General features: G+C 40.9%; 1 protein-coding gene across 1 annotated transcript in view; it reads left to right on the top strand.

Annotated features, from left to right (window-relative positions):
- Nucleotides 1–23,764, top strand: part of LOC124122931 (usherin-like) — a 113,976-nt gene that overhangs the window by 48,209 nt on the left and 42,003 nt on the right. The window contains exons 23-37 of the mRNA XM_048402955.1: nucleotides 1,330–1,454; nucleotides 3,773–3,950; nucleotides 5,140–5,571; nucleotides 6,995–7,204; nucleotides 9,694–9,774; nucleotides 12,245–12,430; nucleotides 12,933–13,046; nucleotides 14,021–14,320; nucleotides 15,591–15,778; nucleotides 16,234–16,381; nucleotides 17,128–17,442; nucleotides 18,219–18,398; nucleotides 19,634–19,784; nucleotides 22,184–22,323; nucleotides 23,340–23,476. Coding sequence (XP_048258912.1) covers nucleotides 1,330–1,454; nucleotides 3,773–3,950; nucleotides 5,140–5,571; nucleotides 6,995–7,204; nucleotides 9,694–9,774; nucleotides 12,245–12,430; nucleotides 12,933–13,046; nucleotides 14,021–14,320; nucleotides 15,591–15,778; nucleotides 16,234–16,381; nucleotides 17,128–17,442; nucleotides 18,219–18,398; nucleotides 19,634–19,784; nucleotides 22,184–22,323; nucleotides 23,340–23,476 — 2,885 coding nt within the window. The remainder of the gene's footprint in view (nucleotides 1–1,329; nucleotides 1,455–3,772; nucleotides 3,951–5,139; nucleotides 5,572–6,994; nucleotides 7,205–9,693; nucleotides 9,775–12,244; nucleotides 12,431–12,932; nucleotides 13,047–14,020; nucleotides 14,321–15,590; nucleotides 15,779–16,233; nucleotides 16,382–17,127; nucleotides 17,443–18,218; nucleotides 18,399–19,633; nucleotides 19,785–22,183; nucleotides 22,324–23,339; nucleotides 23,477–23,764) is intronic.

Raw genomic sequence — 23,764 nt, 5'->3', positions numbered from 1 at the left:
ACTGTTACCTGGCTCACTGTTACCTGTCTCACTGTAACCTGTCTCACTGTTACCTGGCTCACTGTTACCTGGCTCACTGTTACCTGGCTTACTGTTACCTGGCTCACTGTAACCTGTCTCACTGTTACTTGGCTCACTGTTACCTGGCTCACTGTTACCTGGCTCACTGTTACCTGGCTCACTGTTACCTGTCTCACTGTTACCTCACTGTTACCTGGCTAACTGTAACCGGTCTCACTGTTACCTGGCTCACTGTTACCTGGCTCATTGTTACCTGTCTCACTGTTACCTGGCTCACTGTTACCTGTCTCACTGTTACCTGGCTCACTGTTACCTGGCTCACTGTAACCTTGCTCATTGTTACCTGGCTCACTGTTACCTGGCTCACTGTTACCTGGCTCATTGTTACCTGGCTCACTGTAACCATATCTTAATGCTGAATGTGATCTGCCTCACTGTCTTTTTGCAGCTTGTCTCACTGCGGCTTGTCTCACTGTGGCATGTCTTACTGTAATCTATATCCTATATTATATCTGTACACAGTATGTGTATATATAAATGATATCTCTAGCCACCTTTTTATGTAAATTTGTAAATGTTTTACATTTTGTATACTACTGTATGACATTGAGGCATGTTTTATATTGTATATATTTAACTTAGGCATGGTATACATTGTATACTTGTATATATGTTGTAGCTAAGTATGGTGTACATTGTATAACATATTGCAGAAAAATAGAATACACCCACACAAATATGTTTCTATATCTCACTACTGTTTTCATACATAGAACTTTTCATTTCTAATCTTTATATGAAAATAACCATTCTGGTTGTCCGCTTTCTTGGAATGCCCCATGAAGATCTGCTTTATAAGTGGCCTGTCATGAGGCGACTTACAGAATCAGGTAGTCAGGCACGCTGACTTGGTTGATGCATGTCATCATATCCCAGTTGTGTAGATTGCTGTTCATGATGTCAGTCACAGGATTGTCTGGTCCAGACTCAATTATTGACAGACCACTGAATGAGATAAATGTTTCAAAACCGATATTGTTGTTTATTTTTATTTGAAAATAAATTCTATCCATTTTAGCTATTATAACGGTAACGCTATTTTTCAGGGCATTATCATTTGCAGAAGCCATCAGTCTTTTCAACTGCCCTCCTTTGTTGGGCAGTTAATGGAAGACCTCGGGCTTCTGCAAATAATAATGCCCTGAAAAATTATGTTACCCTTATATTAATTCTTTGTCTAGTCTGCTGCATTAGTTCTCATTGCCTTATTGTGACATCTAATACCATTTATCTATCCATGGCTTGTAGGTAACAGCCCTGTCAGGGACAAAAACTGTAGAAACACATCTATCATTGGGCAGACAACAGGGGTATATGTGGGCGGCCTCCCCACAGACTTCAAGATGCTCAAATTGAAGGACAAAAATGCTGGGGTAAGATTCCTTGTGTGTCAGATAGAATGTATTTTTATTTTTCCTTCTGCTTCTTGATCTATTTATTGAGGAAATTTGTAAACAAAAAATTGAATTTGTCCAGCCAAAGTGAAAACTTTCCAGGTCTGTCTGAAATACATTGACATGTTTTATTGTATCTGCACATTGTCCTCAGATGTCTTCCAGGGCTGCCTGAAGGACATTGACATGTTGTATTGTATCTGCAGATTGTCTGCAGATGTCTTCCAGGGCTGCCTGAAGATCATTGATATGTTATGTTGTATCTGCAGATTGTCCTCAGATGTCTTCCAGGGCTGCCTGAAGATCATTGACATGTTGTATTGTATCTGCAGATTGTCCTCAGATGTCTTCCAGGGCTGCCTGAAGGACATTGACATGTTGTATTGTATCTGCAGATTGTCTGCAGATGTCTTCCAGGGCTGCCTGGAAAACATTGACATGTTATATTGTATCTGCAGATTGTCTGCAGATGTCTCCCGGGGCTGCCTGAAGATCATTGATATGTTATATTGTATCTGCAGATTGTCTGCAGATGTCTTCCGGGGCTGCCTGAAGATCATTGATATGTTATATTGTATCTGCAGATTGTCCTCAGATGTCTTCCAGGGCTGCCTGAAGGACATTGACATGTTGTATTGTATCTGCAGATTGTCTGCAGATGTCTTCCAGGGCTGCCTGAAGATCATTGATATGTTATATTGTGTCTACAGATGTCTTCCGGGGCTGCCTGAAGATCATTGATATGTTATATTGTGTCTACAGATGTCTTCCAGGGCTGCCTGAAGATCATTGATATGTTATATTGTATCTGCAGATTGTCCTCAGATGTCTTCCAGGGCTGCCTGAAGGACATTGACATGTTGTATTGTATCTGCAGATTGTCTGCAGATGTCTTCCGGGGCTGCCTGAAGATCATTGATATGTTAATTGTATCTGCAGATTGTCTGCAGATGTCTTCCGGGGCTGCCTGAAGATCATTGATATGTTATATTGTGTCTACAGATGTCTTCCGGGGCTGCCTGAAGATCATTGACATGTTATATTGTATCTGCAGATTGTCTGCAGATGTCTTCCGGGGCTGCCTGAAGATCATTGATATGTTATATTGTGTCTACAGATGTCTTCCGGGGCTGCCTGAAGATCATTGATATGTTATATTGTGTCTACAGATGTCTTCCAGGGCTGCCTGAAGATCATTGATATGTTATATTGTATCTGCAGATTGTCCTCAGATGTCTTCCAGGGCTGCCTGAAGGACATTGACATGTTGTATTGTATCTGCAGATTGTCTGCAGATGTCTTCCGGGGCTGCCTGAAGATCATTGATATGTTAATTGTATCTGCAGATTGTCTGCAGATGTCTTCCGGGGCTGCCTGAAGATCATTGATATGTTATATTGTGTCTACAGATGTCTTCCGGGGCTGCCTGAAGATCATTGACATGTTATATTGTATCTGCAGATTGTCTGCAGATGTCTTCCGGGGCTGCCTGAAGATCATTGATATGTTATATTGTGTCTACAGATGTCTTCCGGGGCTGCCTGAAGATCATTGATATGTTATATTGTGTCTACAGATGTCTTCCAGGGCTGCCTGAAGATCATTGATATGTTATATTGTATCTGCAGATTGTCCTCAGATGTCTTCCAGGGCTGCCTGAAGGACATTGACATGTTGTATTGTATCTGCAGATTGTCTGCAGATGTCTTCCGGGGCTGCCTGAAGATCATTGATATGTTAATTGTATCTGCAGATTGTCTGCAGATGTCTTCCGGGGCTGCCTGAAGATCATTGATATGTTATATTGTGTCTACAGATGTCTTCCGGGGCTGCCTGAAGATCATTGACATGTTATATTGTATCTGCAGATTGTCTGCAGATGTCTTCCGGGGCTGTCTGAAGATCATTGATATGTTATATTGTGTCTACAGATGTCTTCCGGGGCTGCCTGAAGATCATTGATATGTTATATTGTATCTGCAGATTGTCTGCAGATGTCTTCCGGGGCTGCCTGAAGATCATTGACATGTTGTATTGTATCTGCAGATTGTCTGCAGATGTCTTCCAGGGCTGTCTGAAGGACATTGATATGTTATATTGTATCTGCAGATTGTCTACAGATGTCTTCCGGGGCTGTCTGAAGGACATTGACATGTTGTATTGTATCTGTAGATTGTCCGCAACAGCTTCCCGGGCTGCCTGAAGAACATTGATATGTTATATTGTATCTGCAGATTGTCCATAGATGTCTTCCAGGGCTGGCAGAAGAACATTAACATGTTGTATTGTATCTGCAGATTGTCCGCAGCGGCTTCCAGGGCTGTCTGAAGGACATTGAGATCCTACAACAGGAGTTCCCCGAGGAGGTGTGGCAGGAGCTGAAGTGGGAGGATGCAGTAGCCAATGATCTCGCCTTCCTCAACTGGGAAGGATGTCCCCTCAATCTGGACAAGGGTGCTCACTTCATGGGCAAAGGTAGGAATCCCAATTAATAACTTCACAGCAATGGGGAATGAAAGATTGAACTTCTTAGTAATGACACAGGAATCTGAAACAAACATCTCTCTCTACAGAAAGACACATAGATATATACAGGGCTATCAGTAGTGCAGATAGATATATACAGGGCTATCAGTAGTGCAGAGATCATTGAAAATGTAATGCTGTATCTACAGATTGTCTTCAGGGGTTCCAGATCAGAAGTAAGAATTATTTTGGGCTGAGCTGAGCTGAGCTGAAATGGGATTTATCGTCACATTCAAGATTATTGCACTTATTAGCAACGCGCATGCATGTGTGTGTCTGTCTGTCTGTCTGTCTGTCTGTATGTGTGTGTGTCTGTCTGAGTCTGTACTAGTCCGGACATTTTATAGTGCCAGCCCACTGAAATACCATGTCACAGTTTAACAGGAATATTCCACTCAGACACTGTATACTGACTCCAAGCCGAACAGTCGTTGTTTTGGCCCCTTAATGCCAAGCGCCAGGCAGGGTAACAACAAGTACCATCTGTTGATGTCTTTTTTTTCATGCATCCGGGGATCAAACCCCCAAACTTCCGCTCTCTGGGCACACATTTTATTCACTAGACCACTGAGGCAGTCTTCTGCAGAAATGATCTTAAGAGGACAGTCCATGAGTGATCCATTATCAATGGTTGATGACATCACCAAGTATTCTTCACAAAACACATATATAATGTCACAGAAGCAAACAAATCTTTCAAAACTATCGGAACTATCAGTTCTGACGTGCAATCAAGACACTGGTGATATTTCTCAGTGAGGGGGGCATGGGTGTCCCGGTCGTCAAAGGCGCTGCAATTCGCTGTGCAGAGTTGCATCCCTTAGGCACGCCAGAAACCTATGATTGTGGGTTCGAATCCTGGTTCACCCCGATTATGTTTCTAGGTTTGTCAGCACCATACCCGTGCTCATGGGTTTCACCGAAGTGGTAAACAAGTAAGACCTGCATCACTTCGGGCTTTCCTCCCACATTAAGCTGACACGCCATGTTATATATGACTGCAATGCTGTTAAAAGCAGCATTAAACAGAACTCACTCATACACTCACTCACTCACTCACTCAGTGAGAATTATGTCAGATTGTCCCGAAAAGGCACTTCAGTATTGTGCTACATCATGAATGTTCCATCTTTTCCAGGTTATGCAAGATTTGCACAGCAACCCCTCTATCCCATCACCGGTGACATCTTCACGGTGTCCCTGTCCTTTAGAACTGCCATGCACACCGGCCTGTTGTTCTTCGTGCATGGTGGTACCGGGATCTACGTGTACGCCGGACTCATACAGGGCGTACTTCGCTTCGAGTTCAGCGACGGCCAGCAGACCACAACCGTCCTCTTCAACACTGACACCGTCAACCTTTGTGATGGCAACTGGAGGAATGTGATTTTCAGGAAAAACGGTCTTCAAGCCAACGTGACATTTTCAGATGGTGCCAACATCGTCCATGGGGATCCTGATGTGTCACTTACTGTGCCAACGATGTCTCCCATATCAGTAGGTGGTATTAAAGCAGGATCAGAAGAAGAGACATTCATCAAAGAAAACAGCTTCTCCCTACCAATAGAACGTGAGTAATAATAATAATAATGATGATGATAATAATAGTGGCAATTCTCTTGTGCCATGTAGGGGCGGTCGGGTAGCCTAGTGGTTAAAGCGTTCGCTTATCACGCCGAAGACCCGGGTTCGATTCCCGACATGGGTACAATGTGTGAAGCCCATTTCTGGTGTCCTCCGCCGTGATATTGCTGGAATATTGCTAAAAGCGGCGTAAAACCATACTCACTCACTCACTCTTGTGCAATGTCCATCCAGGAGTGTATGGTCACAGTGCTACATAGCTAGAGATTAGGATCAGATGGGAAATAGAAATAGTGGTGTGTTTTGAGAACTCATTTGGAAGAGGCCAGGTGTGGGGACTGTTTGATGTCAGCAAGAAGAGAATTCCTAAATGAAGCTGCTGCATGGGCGAATGTTCTGTAACACACAGGACCAGTGTCCGAAATAATTGCCTGCCCACCTGCCCGTGGCTAGTAACTTTTTTGTCGGGGTGCATGAAATTTTCCTCCACCTGCCTGACTATCTGGAGGATAATTTTATGTATTCGGTTTTATTATGACTCCTTGTAGACTCTCAAGTAATTGTTTGCAATATTTAAAATGAATTAAGTCATGATTTGTCTCTTATTTTTCATGTTTTTTCAATATTTATTATGTCTGATTGCGGACAGGTAACATTGAGGATAGGCAGGCAACACTTATGGGTCAGCTGCCCGACTGTCTTGTTGGGTTTGAAAAATATTTTGAACTCTGCACAGGACTTGAGTTTTTATACAGAGGCATTGTCAGCAGGTGTTGATGTTCTGATCAAGGGTTCTTGATTGCATGTATGGGTTGGTGTCAGTTAAATCCATGTCTTGTTTATCAGAACCATATATGCAATTAAAATTAATTCTAATTAACAGGATTTTATTTTGACATTCAAGAACATTATGAAGATACATTAACTTAATGAGGTGATAACATGATTTTATTGCCTGTTTTAAAGAAGTGATAAATTTATATGATATTATTATACATATTTTTATTTGACAAGTTGATTTTTTAATGAAACAATAATGAGTCAATTTTAAGATTCAGGTATGTATTGGTTTTTTTACAATTGAAGGGAAAATAGTTTTTCTGTTTGAGAAACGTTTAGTGTATGCTTCTATAGAGTTAAATGCCATTATGCAATATTAGGCATTTGGTCAAAATTGACACAAGTTTGCTTGGGCATTACGAAAAAAACAGAACAAATGTTCATGAACAAATAGTTAGTACCCTGATAAAATGATGCAAGGTCTGTGCAATTAGGACAATTATGTAGTCAGTACCTTAGATTGACACATGTCACAAAAGTTGAGTTAGTAGACGAAGCAGTGTTTTGTCAATTGCCCGAAGCTTTATTTTAAGTTCCCAGTTTTGTGCATACCTTTGATCAAATTTCAGCATTTGGAGGCTGTATTGCTGACTTCATGGTCATGCGCGGGTACAGCTATACCTATGACTTTCTGACGACCTTGGACGTGATGAACCTCAACATGGACGGGTGCCCTCCATTCAGTGTGCCCCAGGTGCCCTGCGAGGAGAAGCTGGTCACCACCTTGTATGAGGGCACGAACAATGTCACGTACGACTCTGGATTACAGCCGTACACAGGTGATTTGTGTTTTTCGTTTTGCTGATGAGCCAGCTCCGTTGCCTTTTTTGGTATGCTGATACTGGACACCTTTTCGGTAGCCATTGCTTCTCTTTTAGAGTGTTTTTTTGGTTGAGGAAGGAACTTTAAATGAAGGCTGATATTTGTCTTGGTTTTTATGATGTTCCTGCATCCAGGCATGTAGATCATGTCAATTTATCAATTGTGTATCAGTTGTAGGTCAAACTCTAAAGAGACATGTAGTCAGTAGGGCTGCAACGAATACGCCATAGGGCGAATATGATTCGTATCACGAATATAGGGTAACGAATACGAATATTTATTCACAAATGTATTATTTGTTATATTCAGTGAAACAATAACAAATTAATTCTTTGACATGGTTTGTTAATTATTAATATATTATACATTCACATACTTCACTTATCCAGGTGCTAGTGACCAGTGACCACAATACTGTCAAATTAAATATTATAAGAGTATTGTCTTCGAAGAAATCTATGCATATGATATGTACTTATGGATATTTTTGGGTCCAGTAAATGCACATGATATTTTATTCTAGTAGCAACGAATAACGAATTTAATTCATGAATGGATAAGTGCGATTCACCGAATACACGAATGAATCGTAACAGCCCTAATAGTCTGTATGTATCAGCTCTAACCAGTGTCATCATTATTGAAGGGTCACCTAGGTATGTAGGGTGTCAAACATGAACGTATGCCGACAAGCGTCAATAGGCCAGAGTATGTTGACAATGTAATTAACAGTTGAAGAACATGTTGTTTAGGCCAGTGTCACACTGATTAGATGCTTTTATGAAACTGGAAAAATGGACAATGACTATTAAAGCAATGAAAAGTGCAAGATTTAACATCATGGTAAAAGCTACCCAAAATACTCTCCTGTTCAGCCCATGCACTTGCAATACATGACAAGGAACAGTCATAGTGGGTATAAAATGGTTCAATCCAGATGCAATTGAACTGCACTCTTGGAAATTGAAATTATCTCATGTTATCTGCATGACCCCTCAATAAAGACGCTGACTGTACCTTAAATATTTCTCAAGACTGCGTTTACAATAAAATGCTGTCATATCTCCAGATGACAGATAAAGGCTGTATCAGCGTATGTACGGATGAAAATATGAACAATATTTGGGGGATAATTTAGAAAATGTACCAGATACGTATCTCAGCATACATGTTCTAACATTCATTTACAGACCTATTTAAAAAATATATATTCTGATTTCAAACACTGTTAGCATGCATTTTTTCCAAAAACACAGCTGTGTAAAGTGGGTGGGCAAGTATACATGCTCTTATGAGTACTGATATATTTGTCCCCAACACAAAGAATTACAGCGAGCATGTTACACCGGAAATACCATGTCAACAAATCCTTCCTGAAGTACGCAAATTAATCATGTAATTACACTGTCTGGTTGCAAAAAGTGTTCACTGTATATCTGGACTTATGGTTGTAAACTTTTTAAATATTTTTATTCAAAATTTCATTCAATATTGTTTACATTTATCAATGTGAGAAAACGTATGTACAGCTTATTGCTTTTTCCTGCTCACTTGACAAGAACATACACATGGCTATCGTAATCTCTGCATATATGCCTTGTAGAACTGGAAAAACAATACCCTAGAGCGGGATGCACATTATACAATGGACAAATGAAATACAAGATTAATCCATTAAATTCCATTGTGTACTCTATAGTTTTTCCAGAACTACTATATTGAAATAATGATGAGTATGTATACTCCTGATGTTGAAAAATTATCTGGAGCCCTGTGACTACAGTTGAATCCGTCTAAATCGGACTTGCACGGCTGTGTCTCACACAGAATATAAAAACACAAGATTGAAGACACATTTACATGTGCAATAGTTAATTTCATGAAACAGTGTAAATAAACCGTAGATTTATGAATGTAATTTTTTTTTGTGATTTGGGACCATCAATTTCATCCTAACATTCTTACACTCACTTTCAGTGAATTTCCGTTGAAACAATACATGAATATAGTAAAATAGGGACCATAAATGTGGTCCAGTATTTACAGAAATCCAGATAAGTCAGTGTCCGGTTTAGACAGATGTCACTGTATCATGTCATGATAACGTGTTTCTCATTTATTATAGAGAGGTGGGTCAGAGGAATACAGGGGTGTACCATAAAGAATGACCGTGCATAGGGCAGGGTTATTAAAAAAAAAAAACATATTTGGGGAGGGTCATGAAAAAATGGACATTTTGTAATAAAATATAGAATGCTTTTGCATTTTGTGTTTTCAGGAGGGGTTGTAAAAGAAATGTAAAAGGACTTTGTGAGGGTTAAGAAAGAGGGGAGGGTCATTATTTTCAGTACATTAGTGCTTCAAAAACCTTTGTCATCCCCATAATAAATGACTGGCCCCTAACTACACGAAACAGCCACTGCTAGTTGACACTATGTATTTTCAGATTACATCTATCGAGTGACGGCCACTAATGCAGCTGGAGGATCCAGTGGACCTTGGGGTTATGGCCGCACACGAGAAGGATGTAAGCAACAAGTTGCCTTGGTTTTTATTAGTTTACAAAATGGTGCCCAAGCTCAATTTAGGTGGTTGGAAAAAACAAAACTATTGTTGGTAGTCGATGGTTTAACGGCATACCTTTATCAGATTCATTGTCATCATGCAAACAGTATTGTAGCAAACGTCAAGGAGGCCACCAACACATGTGTCGCACAGGGTCTCATTTGTTGGCTCTTAATAGATTTGGAGCCTAAAGGGTAGTGGTGTCGTCAGAAAATTTGAACAATTGGCATCTTGTTCGAATGAAAGAAATTCGTAATTTGAGAGCAAACATTTTGTCCTCATTCATGCAATAGCCGTTTTCATTAAAATCAGGTCTTAATGCCTGCTACAGCTACACAAATATCTGAGGACATCCAATCAGAGGTCATGTCAAATATGACCTTTCAGGAACATTTCCTAGTTTCAAACTGGTGACTTTGCTTTGAAAAATACTTAACAAAGTTCTCAATTCAAAATTTTGAAACTGAACAACGAAAATTCTGGAACGTCTAATAGATGACCGAGATGGAGTGGCTATACTTCGCACAGGCTATGGAAAGTCTCAACCGTTTCAAATGTTTATCCCATTAAAGCGAGAGATAGACAATGATTCTGATTGGATCAGTGGTACAGCACGGAACTGCCGTTTAGAATGCCTCATGTTAACCTTTTCAAGGTTGCATGATTAGAAAACATGTTCACACTTTCACTTTCTGGTTAGTGAAATTCTAACTGGTCAGATGAAAGGTCGTTCTGACTTGACCTGTAATGGGATGTACTGTAGGGTAGCAGATATCTGTAGCGGTAGCAAGTACCAAGACCTGATATTAATAAGATTGTGCAATTGTATACTGGTTGTTAATGCTCAACAGCTCTTGTAATTACAGTGTCTGGTTATAAAAAAGTGTTCATTGTATATCTGTAACCTATTTCATTAATTTTATTCAAAATTCCTTGTAATGTTGTTTAGATTAAATTTGTCGAAATCGTGTGTGAAGCGATTGGAAGACTCACAGTTATTTACAGCAATCACGTTCGGATTACCGCTACTGACGCCTTGAAACGCACTTTTGTTAACAGAGAATGGATACATATATTATAAATTCCATACTTTGACTTGTTAAGAGTCATATTTGTTGTAATTTGACTGTTCTATGTCAACATATATCTAGAATCACTTAATTGCCATTACTTACAAGATGCTAATCCCACTTGTTTATCCCCATTGTGTTGTACATTGACTGTCAGCCATCCTGAATGAGGTGTGCAACTATGTCACTTCTCATTGTTTCTATTGTTCATATTTATGACTTTATCCATGTCAGATGACCTTGGATATACACTCGCCAACGAAAGAAACGTGAATACCGTACATATTGGTTAATATGAGAAGAATTACTCATATTCAAGAGATATTAGATTGGTTAGATGCACAAACAAACATACTGGTATGTTGTGTGAACAAACGCTCATGATCGAATCACATGTGACATCATAGATTCATGATTAGAGATGCACCATTTGACTCATGCAGGATTAGCATGTAAAGTTTGGAAATCATGTGATAGGAATAAAGACACTCTGTGGTAACACTTGACTGATTGTTAGTTTTGTCATTAGGTGATGACCCGTGAAGATTCCGGGGTAGAATAGGTCTTCAGCAACCCATGCTTGCCGTAAAAGGTGACTATGCTTGTCGTAAAAGGCGACTAACGGGATCGGGTGGTCAGGCTTGCTGACTTGGTTGATGCATGTCATCAATCCCAATTGCGTGGATCAATGCTCATGATATCAATCACTGGATTGTCTGGTCCAGACTCGATTATTTACAGACCGCTGTCATAAAGCTGGAATATTGCTGAGTGCGGCGTTAAACAACAAACCAACCAACCAACATTAGGTGATACAGATTGGTAACATCTCTTCTTAACTTACGTACTTTTCTCTATATGTTTCTATGGTTTGCGTTTCTTTTGGCAGTGGGTATATAAAAAATAGGAATATACAATGTATCACTCTTGCCTTTCTAGGGTAAGGATAGGTGCTCTGTGGCAACAACTAACACCACGTGTCTGTGTGCCTGCGTGCTGACTATCACTTGAATACATAGGGATATACAAATAATCGTATGCAGTGTACCACATACGCAGCATGCTGTTGTTAATATCATGAGTGAGTGAGTTGGGTTTAACACCGCTTTTAACAGTATTCCAGGGATCACAGTGTGTCAGCTTCATGTGGGAGGAAAGCCCAAAGTGATGCAGGTCTCAGACATTTACACTTCTGTGAAACCCACGAGCACGGTTATGGTGCTGACAAAACTAGAAACATGATCTGGGTGTTAATATCATGAAATGATGAAGCCATTAAACTAATGTTTATATAACTACTGGGTATATATGTTTATCAACAATCTGAAAAGTATTTATATATGCTGCTGTGTGTTATTTCAGCGCCAGTGGGTGTGGTCGCTCCCTACAGGGTTCGAGCCCTGTCGGGGTACATCATTGAGGCGTTCTGGCTGAAGCCGACCAGTACATCGGGTCTGCTGACCAAGTATGTGCTGACTGCTTACAACCAGGATAATCAGAATGTAACCCCTGTCTTCATGGAGTTCACAGATGCGGAGACGAGAGGAGGTCAGTGCCCAACACTGAGATTTCATACTGAGAAGATCATCGCTTGAAAGTCATTGGTGAATGATGATAGACTAGTTAACATGTATGTGTGGTTATGAAATGAAAAGCTATTTGATTTGCGTAGGCAAGGGTATGGTGCAATCCACAAGCATCCACAAGTGTCTGGAGGTGTCTTCTGTTGACTAAAACAGCTAAGTGTCTGGAAGTGTCTTCTGTTGACAAGTACAGACAAGTGTCTTGAAGTGTCTTCTGTTGACTACTACAAATGAGTGTCTTGCGGTGTCTTCTGTTGACACACACAGACAAGTGTCTTGCGGTGTCTTCTGTTGACTAATACAAATGAGTGTCTTGCGGTGTCTTCTGTTGACTAATACAAATGAGTGTCTTGCAGTGTCTTCTGTTGACACACATAGACAAGTGTCTTGCAGTGTCTTCTGTTGACACACACAGACAAGTGTCTGGAGAGGTGATCTTCTGTTGATGTTTGCATCCACTGTTCCAGCCAACATGTCTGGCGTGATCCCCTACACCAACTACCTTATGAAGATCGCAGCCTGTACATCAGGGGGATGCACGGAGAGTCAGAACGGTACACAGATCCGCACAGATGAAGAGGGTAAGCTGAAACATTAACATGGGGCATACAAGCAATTGTGACTATAAAATATTTCTACAGAATTTCCATATAATTTACTATCTCCCCTGAAACCCTTGGGTTGCTGTTGTTGCAGTTATGTCCAAAAACAATGTTTGTCTTTCTTCCCAGTATTGATGTTTTGATGTGTTATCAAATGTATTATAAACCTCCTACGTGTTTGTGTAACCCATGTGAGGGTTGTTTTTTTACCCCCCCCCCCCCCCCCACAGGCATTGGTTCAAATGTATAGTCTTGCAGTCTGGTTTACAATGATTGAAACGCTCCTATGTGAGCTTACAATGGATGATTGATTGTTAACACTCCTAAAAGGGTTACAATCATTGTAAACCCTCCTATGAGGAGTTACTTATACTTCTATACTTGTAATTTTGTACTTGATTTGTACTAAATTTGTACTTGATGTTTCAAATATACAATATTCTAAAATCAAAGACAGGAAAAGAAAGTTTCCATTGTGGATGGCAGGAATTGAACCTGCAATCTCACATATCGTGTTTAGTTTTGTAGCCCAGTGTTTTCCCACTGAGCCACCAGGGCAGGTGATGAAAAGTTGTTCAATTTTACATGTCATGACTCCAGTTGGTCCATGCTGCATGCGGTTTTTCTATTGCACGCTTTGATCAAATTCAAACTCCAAACACACTGTGTTGTTTCACCATGAGGTATCTTGATGTTTTCTTGTTATCTATGTGAAGAGTCGTCCTATAAGTTGGACAAACCATGTCGCCTTGGGATTACTTGAGATTGTAAACCCCGACCGGAGGGAACTTACCAAGGGGGAAAGTGGTTTCTCCTTTACCTCTTCTGTCACATATTAGTCAATATTCTTATCAACCCTTGTACTATAACCTTTGTAATCTAATGTAAATATCTAAAATCTATAGTACTAAAAGGTGATGTACAGAGCCTTGTGTGTTCCGTTTCACTTTCAGCTCCGGAGAATGTTCAGCCTCCTGTTGCTGAAGCTGGTCCAACATACCTGCTGGTGAAGTGGGGTGAACCCTCTAAGCCCAACGGCCTCATCACAGGCTACTTCTTGTACATGGACAACCGGATCATCTACACTGGAGGCAGGAAGGAGTTCAACGTGACCAACCTCCGTGTCTTCACTGGCTACTCCCTGTACATCAAGGCCTGTACGTCTGCAGGCTGCATGGAGAGTCCCTCAGTGGTGCTCAACACTGCCCAGCTCCCACCCTCTGCAGTCAGCAGACCTCGACTACTTGCTCTAGGTGGGTCAGTCGACAAGGAGATGTTAGTTTGTTTCTTTGTTTTTTAGCACCACGCTTCGCAATATTCAAGCTGTTTGAATGTGGTCTGTAAATAATCAAGTCTGGAGGACAATCCAGGAATTGAACATCAATCTACAACACTGGGATATGATGACATGCATCAACCATGTCAGCGAGCCTGACCACCCAATCCCTTTATTTGCCTCGTACAACAAGCATGGGTTGCTGAAGACTAGTTCTAACCCAGAAGGTGGAAGTGACATGAATTTCCACCATTGAGTTATGTCCTGTGAAACAGAACGGTGAATGGTTCATTCTGAGGAACCATTTCCATTACATTGAATATTAAGTGAAGCAGTTTTCAGTTACATTTTCGCTTCAAATCAAGACTAATGAATAGTTCACCATCAGTTGTTTAATTTTTGTATTTATCATCTTTTTCGTTATAACCATCAGTGTGTCTCGTCATCAATGTGATCATAAGCATTCCTAAACATAACCATAACTTCAATGTCATTCAACTTGCAACCTCAAATAGTCAACCAGTCTGGATCATTGAATCATGGGTAGGGTGGAATGTGCCTTTGTATTTGTGTATCCATTCCCAGTGAACATTGCCAAGGTTGATGTTTGTTTGTTGTTTAATGCTGTACTCAGCAATATAACTTCTATATGACGGCAGTCTGTAAATAATCAAGTCTGGACCAGACAATCTAGTGGTTGAAATCATGAGCATTAATCCATGCAATTGGGATAAATGACATGTATCAACCAAGTCAGCAAGCCTGACCACCCGATCCCTTTAGTCGCCTCTTACGACAAGCATAGCCACCTTTTACGGCAAGCATGGGTTGCTGAAGACATATTCTACCCCGGATCTTCACAGGTCACTAAGGCTGATGAACCTGAGGGACCTGTCATATAATACAACAGGGATGGGTCAGAGGTTTTTGATGCACTAATGTACTGAAAATAATTACCCTCCCCTAGTCCTGATCATATATGTGGTAGACCCTCACCATGTCCTTGTACATTTTTTTCACGACCCTCCCTGAGAAGATAAACCCCAAACACACTTTATATTTTTTATAGAATATCCATTTTTTCATGACCCTCCCCAAATACATGTATTATTTTTTATGACCCTCCCTAATGACAGTCATATGTTTTGGTGACCCTCCCCTGATTCCCTCTGACCCACCTGTGTAATAAGCCACCGATCACTCACTTCAATGCATGATGGACAGTGGTATTCCATTGGCTGCTCCAGGAACAAACAGAGTGGATGTAAAATGGAGTAAGCCAGAGCAGCTGAACGGGATGCTGGATAGATATATTCTGTACCTGTCTCTGGATGCGAGTTCTCCCGGGCTGGTTGTGTACAACAACTCTGACGCCTTCACCTCCTACATCCTCACCAACCTCACTGCGGGGACCACCTACTACATCAGACTTGCGGTGAGGAACGCCCAGGGCAGCATTCAGATAATTACTTCTGTTTGTAAGATGTTTAATCGGAATTCTACCATGTATTTGGGACATAAATGTAACTAAATTCTAGCAAATCACAGGACGCCCACTGGACACACATTAGCATGAGTAGAGAAGTAGGATAAGCAAGTCAATGGCTAGCAAGAAAGAATCAAATGGCATTTAAAGCAAGATTTTCTTTGTTTAAATTGGTTTACAGATTCCAACAACACTGAAAAGTGGTTAAAAAATAGAATGCGAAATATATCTATTTTGTTTCTTTACCACCTACCAACCAGACGTTTTCCTGAAATAAATCTGTAAACCAAAACTGTAAAAAAATCTGGCAATGTCACCATTCTCTACATTAGTCCATCCAAATCCCCCATTCTATCCAACCTGTATATAACTTGGTCACATTGTATAACATTGTGTCCCTGTAGGCTTGTACAGGAGGTGGGTGTCGCCGGAGTGACCCCAGCAGTGTTACCACAGAGGAGAGTGCCCCTGATGGCGTGCCTGCCCCAGTAGTGACCTCGCCCAGTCCCTCCGAACTCTTCGTCACATGGACAGTCCCCCAGCAGCCAAATGGTGAGTCGGAATGTTGATCATTCTCTGCTGATGTCAGGTGCTGCAGTCATGATATAGGCCACTTACAATAGGTAGCGGTTACCTGGAAACTATTCTCAACCTGAATGCCTGATCTTCACAGGGGAACATGCACAAGTTGCTCAAGACCAATTCTAACCCAGATCTCCATATATTCTGACCTTTGCATTTTGACAATACTGAAAACTGAGACCTGTTATGGCCTCTACATGGCCGGCTTTTTTTTCAAAATGAAATGAAATTTGGTACATGTGTAGTTAGTAGTGGAACTGAACGTATAAATTCTGGTTGTTTACAATATTTTTAATTTTGAACTTTATTAGACTTTGCTCCCAAATTCTCTTGAAATGCATATTTGGCTCCTTAAATATCTTTTCGTCTGAAGTTGCAAGACTGATGGAGCTGAACTTTGTAAAAAAATTCAAATCATTAGATTTTAGGGTGTATGTCGAAATATTCGAACAGCAATGCTGACAGCAACTTTTGTTAATTGTCTTTGTTGACAATTAAAACTGATGACTACATATCCAAGTGAGCTATAGTGCCATGGCACGAGTTTTTCAATTGTCAAAAATTTTCAGTGTTAGGCAACTGCTGAAGCATCATCTGAGAAAGGACCAGGCCTAGTTAACTGGTATTTTGGTAAACTATGGTACACCACAAGAATTCAATTCTAATCATGATCTGCCCTCCTGAAGATTCTTGTAACGACCACTGTCTGTTTCTAGGTGCGATAGTGCGGTATGACCTCTACCAGAATGGCATCAAAGTTTCCAACACCCTGGTTCGAGAGTTCCGTGTTGCTAGTCTCCAGCCATACAGCCTCCACATATTCCAAGTGGCGGCCTGCACCAGCATCGGCTGTGGATTCAGCGAGGAGGTGCAGGCGCGGACACAGGAGTCTCCACCAGCTGGCACCGTCCTCCTGGATGTTGTCGTCGCTGATTCTCGCTCAGTCAATGCCAGCTGGACTGCCCCTGCTAGTCCCAATGGGAAGTTATATTATGATGTGTACTTTGAAGGACTGTTCTACAAGGATCCAGGTAAAACTTTGAGAGAAGATCTAGAGATTTGACAGTGCTGAATTTTTATATTGGTTTGTAAGTTGTTTAATGCCGCACTCAGCAATATTCCAGCTATATGACGCCGGTCTGTAAATAATCAAGCCTGAACCAGACAATCCAGTAATTGGCATCATAAGCATCAATCCAGTCAACTGTGATACGATGACATGCATCAACAAGTCAACAAGCCTGACCACCCGATCCTGTTCGCTGCCTGTTACGACAAACATTGTCGCCTTTTACAGCAAGCATGGGTTGCTGAAGACCTATTCTTCTTCACAGGAGGGGTGCTGAATTGAATTTGGAATCAAGCATGCAGCATGCGGTTTCAAATGTTAAATTTACTACTGTCAAATTTGATTTTACATTTGATGTGTATTTGAGAATGCTGTTGCATTCAATTACTCAAAAGTTTTCAGTTATGATCTCTCATTCAAACCTTGTACTTTCAATCTTATATTACCCCCAAATCATGATAGGAATAAAAAGTTGAGATGCACTGAAAATATAGGCTTATTTTCATATTCATCTCATAACTCAAATTCTATATTTCAATATTGGTCTGGAAATGCCCAGGTTTTTATGATTCAGACTTACTGCATTCAAAGCCTCCTCACCTGGCTAGTCTGTATTCATTCAATGAGCATTTACCTGTCACAGGGTTAAACTGTGGACCAGCAAAAACCTGTTTTGCAGGGTATTTTCAATAAAGTTTTCACTGACCTAGGTGTTAAATGGTTCATATTTTATTGCAGACAACTGGGACTACAGTATAGTGCGAGAGCGTCGGAGCCTGTATCGAGACACGACAGTGTATCAGCTGATAACCATCACGGGGCTCATCCCCATGTCTGGCTACACCGTCCAGGTCAACGCCTCCAACACCCGCAGCTTCATCCTCAGCGCCACCGCACAGGCAGACCTACCCCCAGGATGTAAGTAGCTCACCAATCTCAAAATCAAGGAATGGCTCACAACCAATTATTATGTAGAATCCATATAGTTTTTAGTGAAATTTGTTTTTGTTACGATCATCTCCAATTATCTATCACCTAAAATGACTTTCATACCAAAAAAACAGGTCAAATTAGAAGTCACCTAGAGGGGGTGAGAGAAACTGCATAAATGGAGAGAACTGAGAAATAAGCTGTAATTAGAACCTGCATAAAAAGGTCAATACACCAAAGGAAATACGCAAAGATATGACAAGCACATTTTGGGATGACTACCCTTCTCATTGATCGGTTGAGAAATGGGCTATTGAAGTTAAGAGAGGAAGAAGTTTAACAGGAGATGACCATGATGAAGACAGGTCAGAAGATGGTCGTCCTGAAGATGCCACATCTGAAACATCTGAGAGTGGAGGCTGTCCACATCATGGTAATGTCTGGCCGACATGTCAGCATATCGCTGACACGACTTGGGTCAGTTCTGCCTGACATGTCAGCATATCGCTGACACGACTTGGGTCAGTTCTGCTTGACATGTCAGCATATCGCTGACACAACTTGGGTCAGTTCTGCTTGACATGTCAGCATATCGCTGACACGACTTGAGTCAGTTCTGCCTGACATGTCAGCATATCGCTGACACGACTTGGGTCAGTTCTGCTTGACATGTCAGCATATCGCTGACACGACTTGGGTTAGTTCTGCCTGACATGTCAGCATATCGCTGACACGACTTGGATCAGTTCTGTCTGACATGTCAGCATATTGCTGACACGACTTGGGTCAGTTCTGTCTGACATGTCAGCATATCGCTGACACGACTTGGGTCAGTTCTGCTTTATATGTCAGCATATCGCTGACACGACTTGGGTCAGTACTGTCCCAGGAAACAAGTGTTCAACATAACAATACCCAAGTGTTCAACATAACAATACCCAAGTGTTCAACATAACAATACCCAAGTGTTCAACATAACAATACCCAAGTGTTCAACATTACAACACCCAAGTGTGCAACATTACAACACCCAAGAGTTCAACATTACAACACCCAAGTCTTCAACATTACAATACCCAAGTGTTCAACATAACAATACCCAAGTGTCCAACATTACAATTCAGTGTTAATGTTCAATGCTACAATTCCCAAATGTCCATGACGTGTGTCCACCAGTGTTCTGCCATGTGGTCAGCACATTGCACCTCTGTGTTTGTCCACAGCCCCGGACGGTGTCCGACCACCTGTGTTGGTGTCCGAGACCTCCACATCCATCAGGGTCACCTGGCAGGCCGTGGGACGGGTCAATGCGGAGGAAGATGCCGCCTATATCCTGCAGTTCCGAGAAAAGAGACCAAGTGCTATCATTCAGGAGTAAGTCAATATCTAAAGAATACCACTCAAGTATATTTTAATATCAAATATTTCAACTCAAATTGATAAATGTTTAAAACCCTGAGGCTTGTAGAGAAGTTTTAAACTTTTATTAAAATCATTTTTCCAACTTTTTAAGTTTGTCAATTGTAATAACCAGTGTGTTGAGTGTAGAAAGTACAGCTAACCGGTTTCAGGAGCAGAGAGAGTGAGTGAGTGAGTTTGGTTTTTACGCCGCTTTTAGGAATATTCCAGCAATATCACGGCGGGGGACACCAGAAATGGGCTTCACACTATGTACCCTTGTCAGGAATCGAACCCTGGTCTTAAGAGTGAGGAGCGAACGCTTTAACCACTAGGCTACCCGACCGCCCCTTTCAGTGGCAGACAGAGTTGTGATGTCATTTGATTGTGACATCATGGTAACTGATGATGTCACAATGATCTGCAAAGCATTGTGATGCAATTACATTGTAGTGATATCTCCTAGATATATATCGCATGATCTGTCCTGTGGAAGCCAGTTTTAGATGATGAATTAAGTTCTGAAGTAAAAAAGTTAGGGAGTGTGGTGTTAGTATCTGGTCACAACATTGACATTATTCAAGTAGTCCAGTAAGCAGCACCAGAGTTACAGCTGAATATTTTTGTGGGGGAAAACTTCAAAACAGGACATTTATGGGCTTGATACAGACAGTGGCAATTTTGAAAAGGCAATACCAACAGGGCTGTGGCTATTATTAGATTCATGGGAATTGATTACGTATACCACAGTGCTAAGTCAGCCATTAACCTATCTACATGGGATTGTACAGCTTGTGAAATATCTAATATAAGATCGCTACGTGATATTGCAAAGAACAATGCATGGTCTGTTTCACAATAAAACATTGTTCTGTCATGACGAGATTCTGTCATGACATCGTTGTTCTGTCTTGACGAGATTCGAACATGCACTCGCAAGTTGAGAACGTTGTAAATTGGACGACATTATTTTTTAGAGGGGAATGTCTAGTGAATTGGTCCCCATAGATGTAGCTGGGCGATGCAGATGATCGCAATGGCTGAATGATCACACCCAAAGGTGGGAGAGATATGACAATCGTTATTGGGAGAAGGGGTGCAGAAGATAATCAGCATTACAATTATGAGAATACTAAACTTAAACCCACTGTACATAAAATGGACTTGTCCGACACTGAAGAGGTAGGCTCGTATTCAGGGAGTCATCATTATTTAAATATGGGTAAATGTTTTTAAAGCTTGTAAATGTTATTGACATCTGTACAAAAGCTGTACAAAATGTTGATATCTTATAGAAGAAGAAACACGACTTGTGGTCATTGTTTATCATCCAAAACTGGCTCCCACAGGAGATATCTACATTGGAGATATCGCTGCAATGAAACTGCATCACAATGCTTTGCAGACCATTGTGACGTCATTGGTTACCATGATGTCACAATCAAATGACATCACTTATGGCTCTGCTACTGAAGCTGTCAGCAGTACTTTTTACACTTAAGACACTGCTTACAAACTGAAAAGGTTGGAAAAATGATGTTAGATGATAAATAAAATCTCACCCGAGTGTCTTTTGATATCAAATATGCCATCACTCGTTGATATATTTGATATCAAAAGACACTTGGGTGAGATTCTGTATTTATCGTAAAATAAAACACTGCAGGGAGAATGGGAGAATAAACCACTTGGGACTGCATCCCTCATGGTTTATTCCCCTTGCAGTGTTTTATTGTATGATAAACAATGACCATGAGTCGTATATTACTTAATTAAACTCTCTGTGGAGAACTTGATATCACAATCTTGGGAAAGTGTGCAGACCTTTCTCGGGCATGTGACATAAGAGGTGAAATTGAGTTTAACGTCGCATTCAAGGTTATTGTCCGGACAAAGGCTGGTTTTATAGTACTCATCAACTGCGATACCATGCCGCAGTTTAACAAAGATACCCCACTCAGACACAGTATGGTGACTCCACACTCACTCACTGACTCATTCGTGTTCATGGCTGTTGTTCAGGTATCTGTACGCAAAATGAAATCATCAGATTTTGGAGTGAAATTTAACATAATGTTAGAGAGTGATGAGAAGCAAGACCTAATGCAGTCCTGATCCTAATAAAGTTCCTGGTACTGGTGACAATAAGTCACAGACCTATACACTCTCCGACATCCACTTCATAACTTATGGCTCATTAAGGCTCATTATGTAGATGTTAATATTGGCTGTTGTGGGTTTGAAAGTGTACTAACATGAAGCTAATTGAAGTAGACAGCTATCAGGCCAATACATTTACCTTCAAAAACGGAAAATAACACTGACGCCTTCTCCAATACCTCAGATTTGAGGGTTTACCTATGTTCTCTGTTCAGTGTGTTTGGACCAACCGTCACCTTGTCGTACCTCAAGCAGAACCTGCTGCCCTTCAATGAGTACGAGTTCCGCCTCCAGGCCTTCAACAGTCTCGGGTCCACATACTCCACTTGGGTCCCGCAAGTTACCAAACAGGATCGTAAGTTACCAAGACACCAACATTAGATTAACATTTTTGAAAATTATAATTAAAATTGGAGAAAAAATATATCTGAAAATCACAAGTCTTTAGTTGAACTCCAGGACCCACTTGCACATAGCAATCTTAGGGCTACGACTATTGTAAGCCTGTAAAGCATGGGAGTTGCGATCATCTTAGCCCTAAGATTGCTTTGTGCAAGTTGGCACTCATCACACATGACAATATATTTAACTTTTTGACACAAACATTTGAAATGCCTTTTGTTAAAAAAATTACCGATCTAAATTAATGAATCATAAACCAAATAATGAAAAAAAGGAGCCCAAATCCATAAAAGGCAGCCATTTGTCTGTTTTACACAAATTGTTATGCTGACCCTAAAGTTTTACAGAAACTCTGTAACAGATAGTGAGTAAGTATGGTTTTTCGCCGCTTTTAGCAATATTCCAGCAATATCACGGCGTGGGACACCAGAAATGGGCTTCACACATTGTACTCATGTCAGGAATTGAACCCGGATCTTCGGGGTGACGAGCTACCCGACTGCCCCTGTAATAGATAGAGGACGAGTGCCAGTACCGTATCGGAACATAAACATTCTGTCTCTTTTTCTTGTGACTGTATGTTTGTTTATATCCTCAGGTAATGTACTGGCACAAGTTCTCTATCTATCTTAGAGCTAAGACAAATACTCGAGTTCCACGAACTATACACTGCAGATTGTGCAAACTTCACCATTCACATTTGAAGCAGATTGCATGATTTCATGTAAACTGTTAGTTATTTGTTGTTTAAGGCCTGTCATGCTGCAATGTACAAGTTTCACAAAAAATGACAGTTTCACTCCTCTGTAAACTGTTATCTTTACCATACTTTGTCAGCATTTAAAAGTACTCACTGTGACCAAAATAGTGACCACCCATTTGATGAAAGTGTTTGCTTATCCTACTGTTTTACAAGTACTATCTTGCACATGTTGTGCTAATCATTTTTCTGTTCATCCTGGTGTGCAGGTCCAGTCGGCCTTGACCCACCCACAATTGCTGAGGTCCAAGCTCGGTACATCAGTCTCACCTGGATACGCCCCCTCAACCCCAATGGCATCATACGAGAATACAGACTCTACGAGAATGGACAAGTCAGGCTTACTGTAAGTATGGAGGAGCTTGTATCTATGAGAGGGACCTATCTCTCTGTGAGTCACATCTTACTAACCTGCAGGATTTGTCTTTCAAAACTTCCATCATTGCATTTACTGTGCCAAAAAAAATATTTGGGCAGAGTTGTGTCCCTTGGGCACACCAGAAACCTATAATTGTGAGTTTTTTTAATCCCGTGTTAGCCCTGATTATGTTTCTAGGTTTGTCAGCACCATATCTATGCTGGTGAGTTCACCAAAATGGTAAATGTCTAAGACCTGCATCATATTTGAATGTAG

Source organism: Haliotis rufescens, unplaced genomic scaffold, assembly GCF_023055435.1.
Source record: "Haliotis rufescens isolate VD_foot unplaced genomic scaffold, xgHalRufe1.0.p SCAF_3, whole genome shotgun sequence".
In the NCBI taxonomy this organism is placed as follows: domain Eukaryota; kingdom Metazoa; phylum Mollusca; class Gastropoda; order Lepetellida; family Haliotidae; genus Haliotis; species Haliotis rufescens.
Note: the sequence above shows the minus strand (reverse complement) of the source record. Positions and strands in the feature narration are given on the sequence as shown.